The sequence below is a fragment of the Heterodontus francisci genome, chromosome 3, assembly GCF_036365525.1.
Source record: "Heterodontus francisci isolate sHetFra1 chromosome 3, sHetFra1.hap1, whole genome shotgun sequence".
Taxonomy (NCBI): domain Eukaryota; kingdom Metazoa; phylum Chordata; class Chondrichthyes; order Heterodontiformes; family Heterodontidae; genus Heterodontus; species Heterodontus francisci.
The window spans coordinates 24,119,412-24,137,548 of NC_090373.1; the positions used below are offsets into that span (position 1 = coordinate 24,119,412).

Genomic DNA, 18,137 nt, shown 5'->3' on the forward strand with positions numbered 1-18,137 from the left:
AAGCGAGAACATAGCCGAGAAAAGAAACAATACACACAGTTCAACAAAGCAAAGTAAGGACTAGAATCTACTGACACATTTAAAAAGCAATTGGAGAGCTCACCTGCTCCACACCGGTTATCGAATACGCATGTCCTTTGACAAGTCCCGTTGTGGTACGAGCTTCTGTTTCAGCCGCACTCGAAATCTTCAAAAATGACAAGATATACACTGTGTGTTAACAGCATTAATGTTTTACCACATGTGGTGGGCCCTTGGCATGTCGACAGTTGGCCCACTTTACACAGCTTGGAAGATTTAGTTGTGTTCCAAACAATTTTTGCCCTGCCCTGAAGCGATTGATAATAACAAGATTCCACTGTGCTCCCAAATTCACCGCTCTGTCTTTCAAGAGCAAGTTTGGATGAGCTCCCGTCCCTGTCGGAAATAATCCACAGGTCAAACCCACTGAGGGAGCAACCACTTTGGAATCGGCAACAACAGTTACGGCAAATGGTTTGTACTAGTTGCCCCAACTGAAATGTGGGCAGTTTAAGTAGGAAGGTCTGGATTACAAAATCAGTTTGAATGGAAATCTCTGTGTACGGTTTTAATACTCACGTCAATGGAACACCCCAACATGCTGCCCCGTTTCACTGCCTTCTGAATGAGGTTATACAGCTGTGGGGGGGCGTCTTTCAAATCAAATGTCTCTCCCATGCCACCAGTAAAATCTTCCATGGCCTCCAACGTGCTGCCTCCTTTCAGTGATTCATAGCTGCCGTACAACCTGTTAACACACAAAGATAGATTGACATCATTAAAGCGTACACTTGGCTCATTCCATTAGTAAAATTAGTAATCCTGACCCATTTTGCGTTGGGCTTTTGCAGTTCTCCTAACATATACCAGATATCAGGGATGCTGAAGTTAGGATCTCTGCCTTTCATCCAATCAGTCAGACATACTTTAATGAGAACAGGGGCTTCCTATGAACACACGAATTAGGAGCAGGAGTAGGCCACTCGGCCCCTCGAGCCTGCTCCACCATTCAATGAGTTCATGTCTGAACTGATAACTCCACATTCCCGCCAACCCGCGATAACCTTTCACCCTCCTGCTCTGGTTCCCAATGGAAATTACCCTGTTTCAGGTCACATCTTAATTTCATTCCATCACTTACATCTTAGCAGCTTTCACTATTCCTCTTGTATTTCTATAGTGCCTGTCACAACCTCAGGATATCCCAAAGTACTTTACAGCCAATGAAGTACTTTGTGAAATGCAGTCACTGTTGTAATGTAGAAAACCCAGTTGTCAGCCAATTTGCACACAGCAAACTCCTACAAACAGCAATGTGATAATGACTAGTTAATCTGTATTTGTGACCTTGACTAGGGGATAAATATTGGCCAGGACACTGGGAAGAACTCCCTCGCTCTTCTTCAAATAATGCCAGGGATCTTTTATGTCCACCTGAGAGGGCAGACAAGCCTCGATTTAACGTCTCATTTGAAAGACTGCACCTCAGACAGTGCAGCACTCCCTCAGTACTGCACTGGGGGTGTCAGCATGGATGATGTGCTCAAGTCTCTAGAGTGGGACATTAAACCATGACCTTTTGACACAGAGGCGAGATGTGCCACCCACCAAGGCACAGCTGCCAGTAAGAACATCATCCCTAAAACCGTCCATTAATAAAATTGATCCATTTGTGCTGGGTCCTTCTAATTTTGGTGGACATTCAATTGGCTAACAGCAAGCACATCCCTCACTCCATTTGACAGAGGGAAACAGAGTGGGACAAGGAGGAAAACTCTCATAGGTTCACTAAATGGGAAAGATGCACACGTGCCAGTCAATGTTATACCCTGGTTCAAGTCTATGAAGGATACACTCTTAAATTGAATAAAGTAGCAGTATCCAACAGAAGGACCCTCCACCACCTCTTCAGGGAAACGAGGGGATGGGTATTAAATGCCAACAATGCCTACATCCCAAGAATAAATAATCAAATGATATCTGGGCAAAGCTTTGAAATCTCAGAAACTCAAGGAGGGTTGATAAGAGAAAGGAAAACGTCATCAAGGCATATTAGAGTATCCATGAAGAGATTGTCGGCAATGATAGTCTCCGTACTCACTTGGCATAGGCCTTTTCCAGCAGGGCACTCCAGAACTCATCATTACTGGCAGAGTGTAATAACACCAGACGGTTTCTAAAGGTCGGCAAGCGGTCGTCAATGATGATGTCCACCCACTCATTATATTGCCAAAACTGGAGAACATGAAAAAAATGTTACTAATTTTACAAGATAGTGTATTAAACCCCTGAAAATAAAATTCAGTTAACAGTATCACTTCAGGTACCATCATGGTACCAGGGATGAGGGACTTCAGTTATGTGGACAGACTGAAGAAGCTGGGATTGTTCTCTTTAGAACAGAGAAGGTTAAGGGTAGATTTAATAGAGGTTTTCAAAATTATGAAGGCTTTTGATACGAGTAGATATGGGGAAACTGTTTCCAGTGGCAGGAGGGTCGGTAACCAGTGGACACTGATTTAAGACAATGGATACAAAGAATTGTTTTTTAACACTACTCCGTCCCCCTCCTTCACCCATCCTTCCCTCCCCTCTTTCACCTCACTTTCACCCCTCCATCCCCTCCTTCAGCCCTCCCTCCCCTTCACCCCTCCCTCCTCTTCCCTTCACCCCTCCCTCACCTTCCCTTCAACCCTCCCTCACCTCCCCTCTGTCCCCTCCTTCACCCCTCCCTCTCCACCTTTCCTCACCCCACTTCTCCTTCACATCTCCCCCCCTCTACCTTTCCCACCCTCCTTCACTCTTCCTCCCTCTCATTCACCCCTTCCTCCCCGTCTCTTCATCCACCTCCACCCCTCCATCCTGTCCTTCACCTCTCCCACCCCTCCTCCACCCACCTTCACCTTTCACGCCCCTCTTTCATCCCTGCCTTTCCACCAACCCTCCCTCCCCTCCCTCTTCACCCTTCACTCCCCTCTCTTCTTTTACCCCTTCCTCCCCTTCTTTATCCCTTGTTCTTTTTTGCTCTCTCTGTGTTGTCCCACACTCCATAATTCCCCTTGGTTCTATTTAATTTCAGTTCCTGAGGCCTTGTCACTATTAGTCTGTGGTTATCACTCTCACCTGCCCTCGCCCTTGTTAAAATCAGGGCAGCCAAATGATCCAATATTTATCTCATTGCTGTTTGCAGGATTGATGCACGAGTTAGCTGCTGTGTTTCCGACATTACATATCAATAAGGTTAGTTGGCCTTGATGTCCTTTGACATGAACTTGAAATGCATTAATACTTGAAAATTCATTAATAATTGCAATGCATTAATAATTGAAATCCATTAATAATTGCAATGCATTAATACTTGAAAATTCATTAATACTTGAAAATTCATTAATAATTGCAATGCATTAATAATTGCAATGCATTAATACTTGAAAATTCATTAATAATTGAAATGCATTAATACTTGAAAATTCATTAATAATTGCAATGCATTAATACTTGAAATCCATTAATGATTGAAATGCATTAATAATTGAAATCCATTAATAATTGAAAATTCATTAATAATTGAAATGCATTAATAATTGAAATTCATTAATAATTGAAAATTCATTAATAATTGAAATGCATTAATAATTGAAATCCATTAATAATTGCAATGCATTAATACTTGAAAATTCATTTATAATTGAAATGCATTAATAATTTAAATCCATTCATAATTGCAATGCATTAATAATTGAAATCCATTAATAATTGCAATGCATTAATACTTGAAAATTCATGAATAATTGAAATGCATTAATAATTGAAATTCATTAATAATTGAAATCCATTAATAATTGCAATGCATTAATACTTGAAAATTCATTAATAATTGAAATGCATTAATAATTGAAATCCATTAATAATTGCAATGCATTAATACGTGAAAATTCATTAATAATTGAAATGCATTAATAATTGCAATGCATTAATAATTGAAATCCATTAATGATTGAAATCCATTAATAATTGCAATGCATTAATACTTGAAAATTCATTAATAATTGAAATCCATTAATAATTGCAATGCATTAATACTTGAAAATTCATTAATAATTGAAATGCATTAATAATTGCAATGCATTAATACTTGAAAATTTATTAATAATTGAAATGCATTAATAATTGCAATGCATTAATAATTGAAATCCATTAATGATTGAAATCCATTAATAATTGCAATGCATTAATACTTGAAAATTCATTAATAATTGAAATGCGTTAATAATTGCAATGCATAAATACTTGAAAATCCATTAATAATTGCAATGCATTAATACTTGAAAATTCATTAATAATTGAAATCCATTAATAATTGCAATGCATTGATACTTGAAAATTCATTAATAATTGAAATGCATTAATAACTGAAATCCATTAATAATTGCAATGCATTAATACTTGAAAATTCATTAATAATTGCAATGCATTAATAACTGAAATCCATTAATAATTGCAATGCATTAATACTTGAAAATTCATTAATAATTGCAATGCATTAATAACTGAAATCCATTAATAATTGCAATGCATTAATACTTGAAAATTCATTAATAATTGCAATGCATTAATACTTGAAAATTCATTAATAATTGCAATGCATTAATAATTGAAATCCATTAATAACTGCAATGCATTAATACTTGAAAATTCATTAATAATTGAAATGCATTCATAATTGAAATCCATTAATAATTGCAATGCATTAATACTTGAAAATTCATTAATAATTGAAATGCATTAATAATTGAAATCCATTAATAATTGCAATGCATTAATACTTGAAAATCCATTAATAATTGCAATGCATTAATACTTGAAAATTCATTAATAATTGCAATGCATTAATAACTGAAATCCATTAATAATTGCAATGCATTAATACTTGAAAATTCATTAATAATTGCAATGCATTAATAATTGAAATCCATTAATAATTGCAATGCATTAATACTTGAAAATTCATTAATAATTGCAATGCATTAATAATTGAAATCCATTAATAATTGCAATGCATCAATACTTGAAAATCCATTAATAATTGCAATGCATTAATACTTGAAAATTCATTAATAATTGCAATGCAGTAATATTTTAAATGCATTAATAATTGAAAATTCATTAATAATTGCAATGCATTAATAATTGAAATCCATTAATAATTGCAATGCATTAATACTTGAAAATCCATTAATAATTGCAATGCATTAATACTTGAAAATTCATTAATAATTGCAATGCATTAATAATTGAAATCCATTAATAATTGAAAATTCATTAATAATTGCAATGCATTAATACTTGAAATGCATTAATAATTGAAATGCATTAATAATTGAAATCCATTAATAATTGCAATGCATTAATACTTGAAATGCATTAATAATTGAAATGCATTAATAATTGAAATCCATTAATAATTGCAATGCATTAATACTTGAAAATTCATTAATAATTGAAATGCATTCATAATTGAAATCCATTAATAATTGCAATGCATTAATAATTGAAAATCCATTAATAATTGCAATGCATTAATACTTGAAATGCATTAATAATTGAAATGCATTAATAATTGAAATCCATTAATAATTGCAATGCATTAATACTTGAAAATTCATTAATAATTGAAATGCATTCATAATTGAAATCCATTAATAATTGCAATGCATCAATACTTGAAAATCCATTAATAATTGCAATGCATTAATACTTGAAAATTCATTAATAATTGCAATGCAGTAATATTTTAAATGCATTAATAATTGAAAATCCATTAATAATTGCAATGCATTAATACTTGAAATGCATTAATAATTGCAATGCATTAATAATTGAAATCCATTAATAATTGCAATGCATTAATACTTGAAATGCATTAATAATTGAAATGCATTAATAATTGAAATCCATTAATAATTGCAATGCATTAATACTTGAAAATTCATTAATAATTGAAATGCATTCATAATTGAAATCCATTAATAATTGCAATGCATCAATACTTGAAAATCCATTAATAATTGCAATGCATTAATACTTGAAAATTCATTAATAATTGCAATGCAGTAATATTTTAAATGCATTAATAATTGAAAATTCATTAATAATTGCAATGCATTAATAATTGAAATCCATTAATAATTGCAATGCATTAATAATTGAAAATTCATTAATAATTGCAATGCAGTAATACTTTAAATGCATTAATAATTGAAAATTCATTAATTATTGCAATGCATTAATAATTGAAATCCATTAATAATTGCAATGCATTAATACTTGAAAATTAATTAATAATTGCAATGCATTAATAATTGAAATCCATTAATAATTGCAATGCATTAATATTTGAAAATTCATTAATAATTGAAATCCATTAATAATTGAAATGCATTAATACTTGAAAATTCATTAATAATTGCAATGCATTAATAATTGAAATCCATTAATAATTGCAATGCATTAATACTTGAAAATTCATTAATAATTGCAATGCATTAATAATTCAAATCCATTAATAATTGCAATGCATTAATACTTGAAAATTCATTAATAATTGAAATCCATTAATAATTGAAATGCATTAATACTTGAAAATTCATTAATAATTGAAATGCATTAATAATTGAAATCCATTAATAATTGCAATGCATTAATACTTGAAAATTCATTAATAATTGAAATGCATTATTAATTGAAATCCATTAATAATTGCAATGCATTAATACTTGAAAATTAATTAATAATTGAAATGCATTAATAATTGCAATGCATTAATACTTGAAAATTCATTAATAATTGAAATGCATTAATAATTGCAATCCATTAATAATTACAATGCATTAATACTTGAAAATTCATTAATAATTGAAATGCATTAATACTTGAAAATCCATTAATAATTGCAATGCATTAATATTTGAAAATTCATTAATAATTGAAATCCATTAATAATTGAAATGCATTAATACTTGAAAATTCATTAATAATTGCAATGCATTAATAATTGAAATCCATTAATAATTGCAATGCATTAATACTTGAAAATTCATTAATAATTGCAATGCATTAATAACTGAAAACCATTAATAATTGCAATGCATTAATACTTGAAAATTCATTAATAATTGCAATGCATTAATAATTGAAATCCATTAATAATTGCAATGCATTAATACTTGAAAATTCATTAATAATTGAAATGCATTCATAATTGCAATCCATTAATAATTACAATGCATTAATACTTGAAAATTCATTAATAATTGAAATGCATTAATACTTGAAAATCCATTAATAATTGCAATGCATTAATATTTGAAAATTCATTAATAATTGAAATTCATTAATAATTGAAATGCATTAATACTTGAAAATTCATTAATAATTGCAATGCATTAATAACTGAAATCCATTAATAATTGCAATGCATTAATACTTGAAAATTCATTAATAATTGCAATGCATTAATAATTGAAATCCATTAATAACTGCAATGCATTAATACTTGAAAATTCATTAATAATTGAAATGCATTCATAATTGAAATCCATTAATAATTGCAATGCATTAATACTTGAAAATTCATTAATAATTGAAATGCATTAATAATTGAAATCCATTAATAATTGCAATGCATTAATACTTGAAAATCCATTAATAATTGCAATGCATTAATACTTGAAAATTCATTAATAATTGCAATGCATTAATAACTGAAATCCATTAATAATTGCAATGCATTAATACTTGAAAATTCATTAATAATTGCAATGCATTAATAATTGAAATCCATTAATAATTGCAATGCATTAATACTTGAAAATTCATTAATAATTGAGATGCATTCATAATTGAAATCCATTAATAATTACAATGCATTAATACTTGAAAATTCATTAATAATTGAAATGCATTCATAATTGAAATCCATTAATAATTGCAATGCATTAATACTTGAAAATTCATTAATAATTGAAATGCATTAATAATTGCAATGCATAAATACTTGAAAATTCATTAATAATTGAAATCCATTAATAATTGCAATGCATTGATACTTGAAAATTCATTAATAATTGAAATCCATTAATAATTGCAATGCATTAATACTTGAAAATTCATTAATAATTGCAATGCATTCATAATTGAAATCCATTAATAATTGCAATGCATTAATACTTGAAAATCCATTAATAATTGCAATGCATTAATACTTGAAAATTCATTAATAATTGCAATGCAGTAATATTTTAAATGCATTAATAATTGAAAATTCATTAATAATTGCAATGCATTAATAATTGAAATCCATTAATAATTGCAATGCATTAATACTTGAAAATCCATTAATAATTGCAATGCATTAATAATTGAAATCCATTAATAATTGCAATGCATTAATACTTGAAATGCATTAATAATTGAAATGCATTAATAATTGAAATCCATTAATAATTGCAATGCATTAATACTTGAAATGCATTAATAATTGAAATGCATTAATAATTGAAATCCATTAATAATTGCAATGCATTAATACTTGAAAATTCATTAATAATTGAAATGCATTCATAATTGAAATCCATTAATAATTGCAATGCATTAATAATTGAAATCCATTAATAATTGCAATGCATCAATACTTGAAAATCCATTAATAATTGCAATGCATTAATACTTGAAAATTCATTAATAATTGCAATGCAGTAATATTTTAAATGCATTAATAATTGAAAATTCATTAATAATTGCAATGCATTAATAATTGAAATCCATTAATAATTGCAATGCATTAATACTTGAAAATTAATTAATAATTGCAATGCATTAATAATTGAAAATCATTAATAATTGCAATGCAGTAATACTTTAAATGCATTAATAATTGAAAATTCATTAATTATTGCAATGCATTAATAATTGAAATCCATTAATAATTGCAATGCATTAATACTTGAAAATTAATTAATAATTGCAATGCATTAATAATTGAAATCCATTAATAATTGCAATGCATTAATATTTGAAAATTCATTAATAATTGAAATCCATTAATAATTGAAATGCATTAATACTTGAAAATTCATTAATAATTGCAATGCATTAATAATTGAAATCCATTAATAATTGCAATGCATTAATACTTGAAAATTCATTAATAATTGCAATGCATTAATAATTCAAATCCATTAATAATTGCAATGCATTAATACTTGAAAATTCATTAATAATTGAAATCCATTAATAATTGAAATGCATTAATACTTGAAAATTCATTAATAATTGAAATGCATTAATAATTGAAATCCATTAATAATTGCAATGCATTAATACTTGAAAATTCATTAATAATTGCAATGCATTAATTATTGCAATGCATTATTAATTGAAATCCATTAATAATTGCAATGCATTAATACTTGAAAATTAATTAATAATTGAAATGCATTAATAATTGCAATGCATTAATACTTGAAAATTCATTAATAATTGAAATGCATTAATAATTGCAATCCATTAATAATTACAATGCATTAATACTTGAAAATTCATTAATAATTGAAATGCATTAATACTTGAAAATTAATTAATAATTGCAATGCATTAATAATTGAAATCCATTAATAATTGCAATGCATTAATATTTGAAAATTCATTAATAATTGAAATCCATTAATAATTGAAATGCATTAATACTTGAAAATTCATTAATAATTGCAATGCATTGATAATTGAAATCCATTAATAATTGCAATGCATTAATACTTGAAAATTCATTAATAATTGCAATGCATTAATAATTGAAATCCATTAATAATTGCAATGCATTAATACTTGAAAATTCATTAATAATTGAAATCCATTAATAATTGAAATGCATTAATACTTGAAAATTCATTAATAATTGAAATGCATTAATAATTGAAATCCATTAATAATTGCAATGCATTAATACTTGAAAATTCATTAATAATTGCAATGCATTAATTATTGCAATGCATTAATAATTGAAATCCATTAATAATTGCAATGCATTAATACTTGAAAATTCATTAATAATTGCAATGCATTAATTATTGCAATGCATTATTAATTGAAATCCATTAATAATTGCAATGCATTAATACTTGAAAATTCATTAATAATTGAAATGCATTAATAATTGCAATGCATTAATACTTGAAAATTCATTAATAATTGAAATGCATTAATAATTGCAATCCATTAATAATTACAATGCATTAATACTTGAAAATTCATTAATAATTGAAATGCATTAATAATTGCAATCCATTAATAATTACAATGCATTAATATTTGAAAATGCATTAATAATTGCAATGCATTAATAATTACAATGCATTAATAATTGAAATGCATTAATAATTCAAATCCATTAATAATTGCAATGCATTAATAATTGCAATCCATTAATAATTGCAATGCATTAATAATTAAAATGCATTAATAATTGCAATCCATTAATAATTGCAATGCATTAATAATTGAAATGCATTAATAATTGCAATGCATTAATACTTGAAAATTCATTAATAATTGAAATGCATTAATAATTGCAATGCATTCATACTTGAAAATTCATTCATAATTGAAATGCATTCATAATTGAAATCCATTAATAATTGCAATGCATCAATACTTGAAAATTCATTAATAATTGAAATGCATTAATAATTGAAATGCATTAATACTTGAAAATTCATTAATAATTGAAATGCATTAATAATTGAAATCCATTAATAATTGCAATGCATTAATACTTGAAAATTCATTAATAATTGAAATGCATTAATAATTGAAATCCATTAATAATTGCAATGCATTAATAATTGAAATGCATTAATAATTGCAATGCATTAATACTTGAAAATTCATTAATAATTGAAATGCATTAATAATTGCAATGCATTAATACTTGAAAATTCATTAATAATTGAAATGCATTAATACTTGAGAATTCATTCATAATTGCAATGCATTCATAATTGAAATCCATTAATAATTACAATGCATCAATACTTGAAAATTCATTAATAATTGAAATGCATTAATAATTGAAATGCATTAATACTTGAAAATTCATTAATAATTGAAATCCATTAATAATTGAAATCCATTAATAATTGCAATGCATTAATACTTGAAAATTCATTAATAATTGAAATGCATTAATAATTGAAATGCATTAATACTTGAAAATTCATTAATAATTGAAATGCATTATAAATTGCAATGCATTAATACTTGAGAATTCATTCATAATTGCAATGCATTCATAATTGAAATCCATTAATAATTGCAATGCATTAATACTTGAAAATTCATTAATAATTGAAATGCATTATAAATTGCAATGCATTAATACTTGAAAATTCATTAATAATCGAAATGCATTAATACTTGAAAATTCATTAATAATTGAAATCCATTAATAATTGCAATGCATTAATACTTGAAAATTCATTAATAATTGCAATGCACTAATAATTGAAATCCATTAATAATTGCAATGCATTAATACTTGAAAATTCATTAATAATTGAAATGCATTAATAATTGCAATGCATTAATAATTACAATGCATTAATATTTGAAAATTCATTAATAATTGAAATCCATTAATAATTACAATACATTAATATTTGAAAATTCATTAATAATTGCAATGCATTAATAATTGAAATCCATTAATAATTGCAATGCATTAATACTTAAAAATTCATTAATAATTGAAATGCATTAATAATTGCAATGCATTAATACTTGAAAATTCATTAATAATTGAAATGCATTAATAATTGCAATCCATTAATAATTACAATGCATTAATATTTGAAAATTCATTAATAATTGCAATGCATTAATAATTACAATGCATTAATAATTGAAATCCATTAATAATTGAAATCCATTAATAATTGTAATGCATTAATAATTGCAATCCATTAATAATTGCAATGCATTAATAATTGCAATGCATTAATACTTGAAAATTCATTAATAATTGAAATGCATTAATAATTGCAATGCATTAATACTTGAAAATTCATTAATAATTCAAATGCATTAATACTTGAGAATTCATTCATAATTGCAATGCATTCATAATTGAAATCCATTAATAATTGCAATACATTAATACTTGAAAATTCATTAATAATTGAAATGCATTAATAATTGCAATGCATTAATACTTGAAAATTCATTAATAATTGAAATGCATTAATAATTGAAATCCATTAATAATTGCAATGCATTAATACTTGAAAATTCATTAATAATTGCAATGCATTAATAATTGAAATCCATTAATAATTGCAATGCATTAATACTTACAAATTCATTAATAATTGAAATGCATTAATAATTGCAATGCATTAATACTTGAAAATTCATTAATAATTGAAATGCATTAATAATTGCAATGCATTAATACTTGAAAATTCATTAATAATTGCAATGCATTAATAATTGAAATCCATTAATAATTGCAATGCATTAATACTTAAAAATTCATTAATAATTCAAATGCATTAATAATTGCAATGCATTCATACTTGAAAATTCATTAATAATTGAAATGCATTAATAATTTCAATGCATTAATACTTGAAAATTCATTAATAATTGAAATGCATTAATACTTGAAAATTCATTAATAATTGAAAATTCATTAATAATTAAAATGCATTAATAATTTCAATGCATTAATACTTGAAAATTCGTTAATAATTGAAATGCATTAATACTTGAAAATCCATTAATAATTGAAATCCATTAATAATTGCAATGCATTAATACTTGAGAATTCATTCATAATTGCAATGCATTCATAATTGAAATCCATTAATAATTGCAATGCATTAATACTTGAAAATTCATTAATAATTGAAATGCATTAATAATTGAAATCCATTAATAATTGCAATGCATTAATACTTGAAAATTCATTAATAATTGCAATGCACTAATAATTGAAAGCCATTAATAATTGCAATGCATTAATTATTGCAATGCATTATTAATTGAAATCCATTAATAATTGCAATGCATTAATACTTGAAAATTCATTAATAATTGAAATGCATTAATAATTGCAATCCATTAATAATTACAATGCATTAATACTTGAAAATTCATTAATAATTGAAATGCATTAATAATTACAATGCATTAATATTTGAAAATTCATTAATAATTGAAATGCATTAATACTTGAGAATTCATTCATAATTGCAATGCATTCATAATTGAAATCCATTAATAATTGCAATGCATTAATACTTGAAAATTCATTAATAATTGAAATGCATTAATAATTGCAATGCATTAATACTTGAAAATTCATTAATAATTGAAATGCATTAATAATTGAAATCCATTAATAATTGAAATGCATTAATAATTGAAATGCATTAATAATTGCAATCCATTAATAATTGCAATGCATTAATAATTGAAATGCATTAATAATTGCAATGCATTAATACTTGAAAATTCATTAATAATTGAAATGCATTAATAATTTCAATGCATTAATACTTGAAAATTCATTAATAATTGAAATGCATTAATACTTGAAATCCATTAATAATTGCAATGCATTAATACTTGAAAATTCATTTAAAATTGAAATGCATTAATACTTGAGAATTCATTCATAATTGCAATGCATTCATAATTGTAATGCATTAATAATTGCAATGCATTAATACTTGAAAATTCATTAATAATTGAAATGCATTAATAATTGCAATGCATTAATTATTGCAATGCATTATTAATTGAAATCCATTAATAATTGCAATGCATTAATACTTGAAAATTCATTAATAATTGAAATGCATTAATAATTGCAATGCATTAATACTTGAAAATTCATTAATACTTGAAAATTCATTAATAATTGAAATCCATTAATAATTGCAATGCATTAATACTTGAAAATTCATTAATAATTGCAATGCACTAATAATTGAAATCCATTAATAATTGCAATGCATTAATTATTGCAATGCATTATTAATTGAAATCCATTAATAATTGCAATGCATTAATACTTGAAAATTCATTAATAATTGAAATGCATTAATAATTGCAATGCATTAATACTTGAAAATTCATTAATACTTGAAAATTCATTAATAATTGAAATGCATTAATAATTACAATGCATTAATATTTGAAAATTCATTAATAATTGCAATGCATTAATAATTGAAATCCATTAATAATTGCAATGCATTAATACTTAAAAATTCATTAATAATTGAAATGCATTAATAATTGCAATGCATTAATACTTGAAAATTCATTAATAATTGAAATGCATTAATACTTGAGAATTCATTCATAATTGCAATGCATTCATAATTGAAATCCATTAAAAATTGCAATGCATTAATACTTGAAAATTCATTAATAATTGAAATGCATTAATAATTGAAATCCATTAATAATTGCAATGCATTAATACTTGAAAATGCATTCATAATTGAAATCCATTAATAATTGCAATGCATTAATACTTGAAAATTCATTAACAATTGAAATGCATTAATAATTGAAATCCATTAATAATTGCAATGCATTAATACTTGAAAATTCATTAATAATTGAAATGCATTAATAATTGCAATGCATTAATACTTGAAAATTCATTAATAATTGAAATGCATTAATAATTGCAATGCATTAATACTTGAAAATTCATTAATACTTGAAAATTCATTAATAATTGAAATGCATTAATAATTACAATGCATTAATATTTGAAAATTCATTAATAATTGCAATGCATTAATAATTGAAATCCATTAATAATTGCAATGCATTAATACTTAAAAATTCATTAATAATTGAAATGCATTAATAATTGCAATGCATTAATACTTGAAAATTCATTAATAATTGAAATGCATTAATACTTGAGAATTCATTCATAATTGCAATGCATTCATAATTGAAATCCATTAAAAATTGCAATGCATTAATACTTGAAAATTCATTAATAATTGAAATGCATTAATAATTGAAATCCATTAATAATTGCAATGCATTAATACTTGAAAATGCATTCATAATTGAAATCCATTAATAATTGCAATGCATTAATACTTGAAAATTCATTAATAATTGAAATGCATTAATAATTGCAATGCATTAATACTTGAAAATTCATTAATAATTGAAATGCATTAATAATTGCAATGCATTAATACTTGAAAATTCATTAATAATTGAAATGCATTAATACTTGAAAATTCATTAATAATTGAAATCCATTAATAATTACAATGCATTAATATTTGAAAATTCATTAATAATTGCAATGCATTAATAATTGAAATCCATTAATAATTGCAATGCATTAATACTTGAAAATTCATTAATAATTGAAATGCATTAATAATTGCAATGCATTAATACTTGAAAATTTATTAATAATTGAAATGCATTCATACTTGAGAATTCATTCATAATTGCAATGCATTAATACTTGAAATGCACTAATAATTGCAAGATGCACTTTTTCCTTTAACTCTTCCTTTCATTTTCAACTCCACCCTTTTCTTCATTCTCTCCCTTGTCCTCCCTTCTTCACCTCTTGCTTTCCTCTCTCCTTCACCTTCTAGCTCCCTTTGTTTCTTGTTTACTGCCGGTCTCTCTTTCTTCATTTTTTCCTCCTCCTCCTCCTTTCATTCCCCTCCTCTCCTTCTCCTCTCATCCTCCTGCTCCCATTCTCCTCCTCCTGTCCTCCCCCTCGTCCTCCTCCTTGGCTGGTTCATCTCATGCTTAAACCTCTATCAGCACAATTTGCAAAGGAGACTAATTATCAGCATTGTCCATGCTTCAGTTCTTTAGACTCTCTCGTGCCATACCCGAAAGTGAAAAATTCCAGCGTAATTGCGGTCAAAGGTCTGATCTAGAGGAACAACTTGGGCCATTATCTTCTGGTTCAGAGTCAGTGAAGCGACAGCAGCAAGAAACCAGCAATCCCCTAGTGAAAAAAGACATTCCAGGTGTTAACAAGTTCCACAGCGGGTCAGGATCGGAAATACTCTTGGCTACAAGGGGACTTGGTAGTTTTGATAGATGTGTGCAGAATTGGTTTCAACAGTAATACAGTACCCACCGCTTAATGTGTCAGCTGTGACTCCATGACTCTGAGATAGAAGGTTGTGGGTTCAAGTCCAATTCCAGAGACTTGAGCCCATAATCCAGGCTGACACTCCAGTGCAGTGTTGAGGAAGTGCTGCACTGTCAGAGGTGCCATCTTTTGGCTGAGACACTAAATCGAAGCCCGGTCTGCTCTCTCATGTGGACATAAAAAATCCCACTCATGCCCTGGTGTCTAAGCTGGGGACTGAAGCCTTCTGGCTGCTTGTGACCTGCAACCCCTGACTTCACTGATCCCCATTTGCCGGGTCAAGGGGCATTCTTGCACTGTTCACAGAGCAACTGGGACACCCACAGAGGATGAGAGATAGGAGGAGCTGCAAGTCCGTGCTGACCTGAAGAATTTTATTGGCCTGTTTTTCTTTTCCTCTCCCAGGAGATTATACGGCTGCAGGTAGGGATTAGGGAAAGCTGTGTTTCATCATGGTGCTGCAGCCATCATTGCCTGGGGCAGGCTTGAGGGATCAGATGGTCTTTTCCCACCCAACAATTTCATATGAAAGATTATCTCCTATTTGTTTCACAGGCTGGGTGGGTTCCCTGTAGTAATTAGACTCTCTGTAAATTGATTGTAGCAAGGGAGACAGACTGCAGTCTCTTCAGTGTTAACCCACCGTTCTTGCCCCATCAACACTGGATGTCAGCGATGCATGGAGGTACCTTGTCTTCAGCGTTAGCCTGGGGTACAGATGCAGGAAGGAATGGCAGTGCATGACATCATTCCCAAATTACCATGCCAGACAGCGAGGCCACGATACCCAGCAGCTCTGTCAGAGGTAGCAGTACAATGATGGAGTCACAGTAAAGTGTTGGCATCCCTTGACACCATGCCAATTAGATGCCACCCTACTACCCCCACAAACTGCTGGCTCAGATCACACCCCATGGAGAGATGGGGCCCCTTTCTTATCCCTCCCCCACAGATAACAAACAACTTCATTTCCACCACCCCTTTATGGAATGCACTCAGTAAAGTCCCTTACCCAGATCTCCTTGGCAGATATCTGTCCTTGACGCTCCATCAATAATAAACTTTGGGTCACTCGAGATCTCCTGCAAGAAAACCAATCAGTTAATGAGCTTTTTTCAAAAAAGCCATCCATCAGACCCACTCCCCACTGCTCTTTCACATAACTCGGCAAAGCTTTCCTATTCAAGTATTTATCCAACTTCCCTTTGAAAATTACTATTGAATCTGCTTCCACCGCCCAGCCAGACACTGCATTCCACATCATCATAACTTGCTGCATAAAAAAATTCTCCTCATCTCCCATCTGGTCCTTTTGCAAATTATCTTAAATCTGTGCCCTCCGGTTACCAACCAGTGGAAACTCTATCAAAACCTGTTTCCACTGGCATCAATCATTGGACCTAGCCACGAACAAGGTCAATAAACTCAACGTACATCTGCAGGATTTTCTCTCAATGACTTAGATGAGGGAAACAATAGCATGGTAGCTAAATTTGCAGATGACACAAAGATAGGTAGGAAAGTATGTTGTGAAGAGGACATAAGGAGGTTGCAGACTGATATAGATAGGTTGAGTGAGTGGGCAAAAATCTGGCAGATGGAGTATAATGTGGGAAATGTGAAGTTGTTCACTTTGGCAGGAAGAATAAAAAAGCAGAGTATTACTTAAATGGAGAACGACTGCAGAATTCCAAAGTGCAGAAGGATCTAGGTGTTCTGGTGCATGAGTCACAAGAAGCTAGTGTGCAGGTACAGCAGGTAATAAAGAAGGCTAATGGAATGCTGTACTTTATTACTAGAGAGGAATTGAAAATAAAAGTAAGGATGTTATGCTTCAGTTATACAGGGCACTGGTGAGACCACATCTGGAAGACTGTGTGCAGTTCTGGTCTCC

The 18,137-nt window shown here is 28.2% G+C and overlaps 1 protein-coding gene across 1 annotated transcript in view; it reads right to left on the reverse strand.

The window, feature by feature from the left end:
- Positions 1–18,137, reverse strand: part of capn9 (calpain 9) — a 90,008-nt gene that overhangs the window by 35,845 nt on the left and 36,026 nt on the right. The window contains exons 2-6 of the mRNA XM_068020191.1: positions 17,256–17,325; positions 15,975–16,093; positions 2,123–2,256; positions 601–769; positions 104–187 (exon numbers count right to left, since the gene is read on the reverse strand). Of these exons, the coding sequence (XP_067876292.1) occupies positions 104–187; positions 601–769; positions 2,123–2,256; positions 15,975–16,093; positions 17,256–17,325 (576 nt within the window). The remainder of the gene's footprint in view (positions 1–103; positions 188–600; positions 770–2,122; positions 2,257–15,974; positions 16,094–17,255; positions 17,326–18,137) is intronic.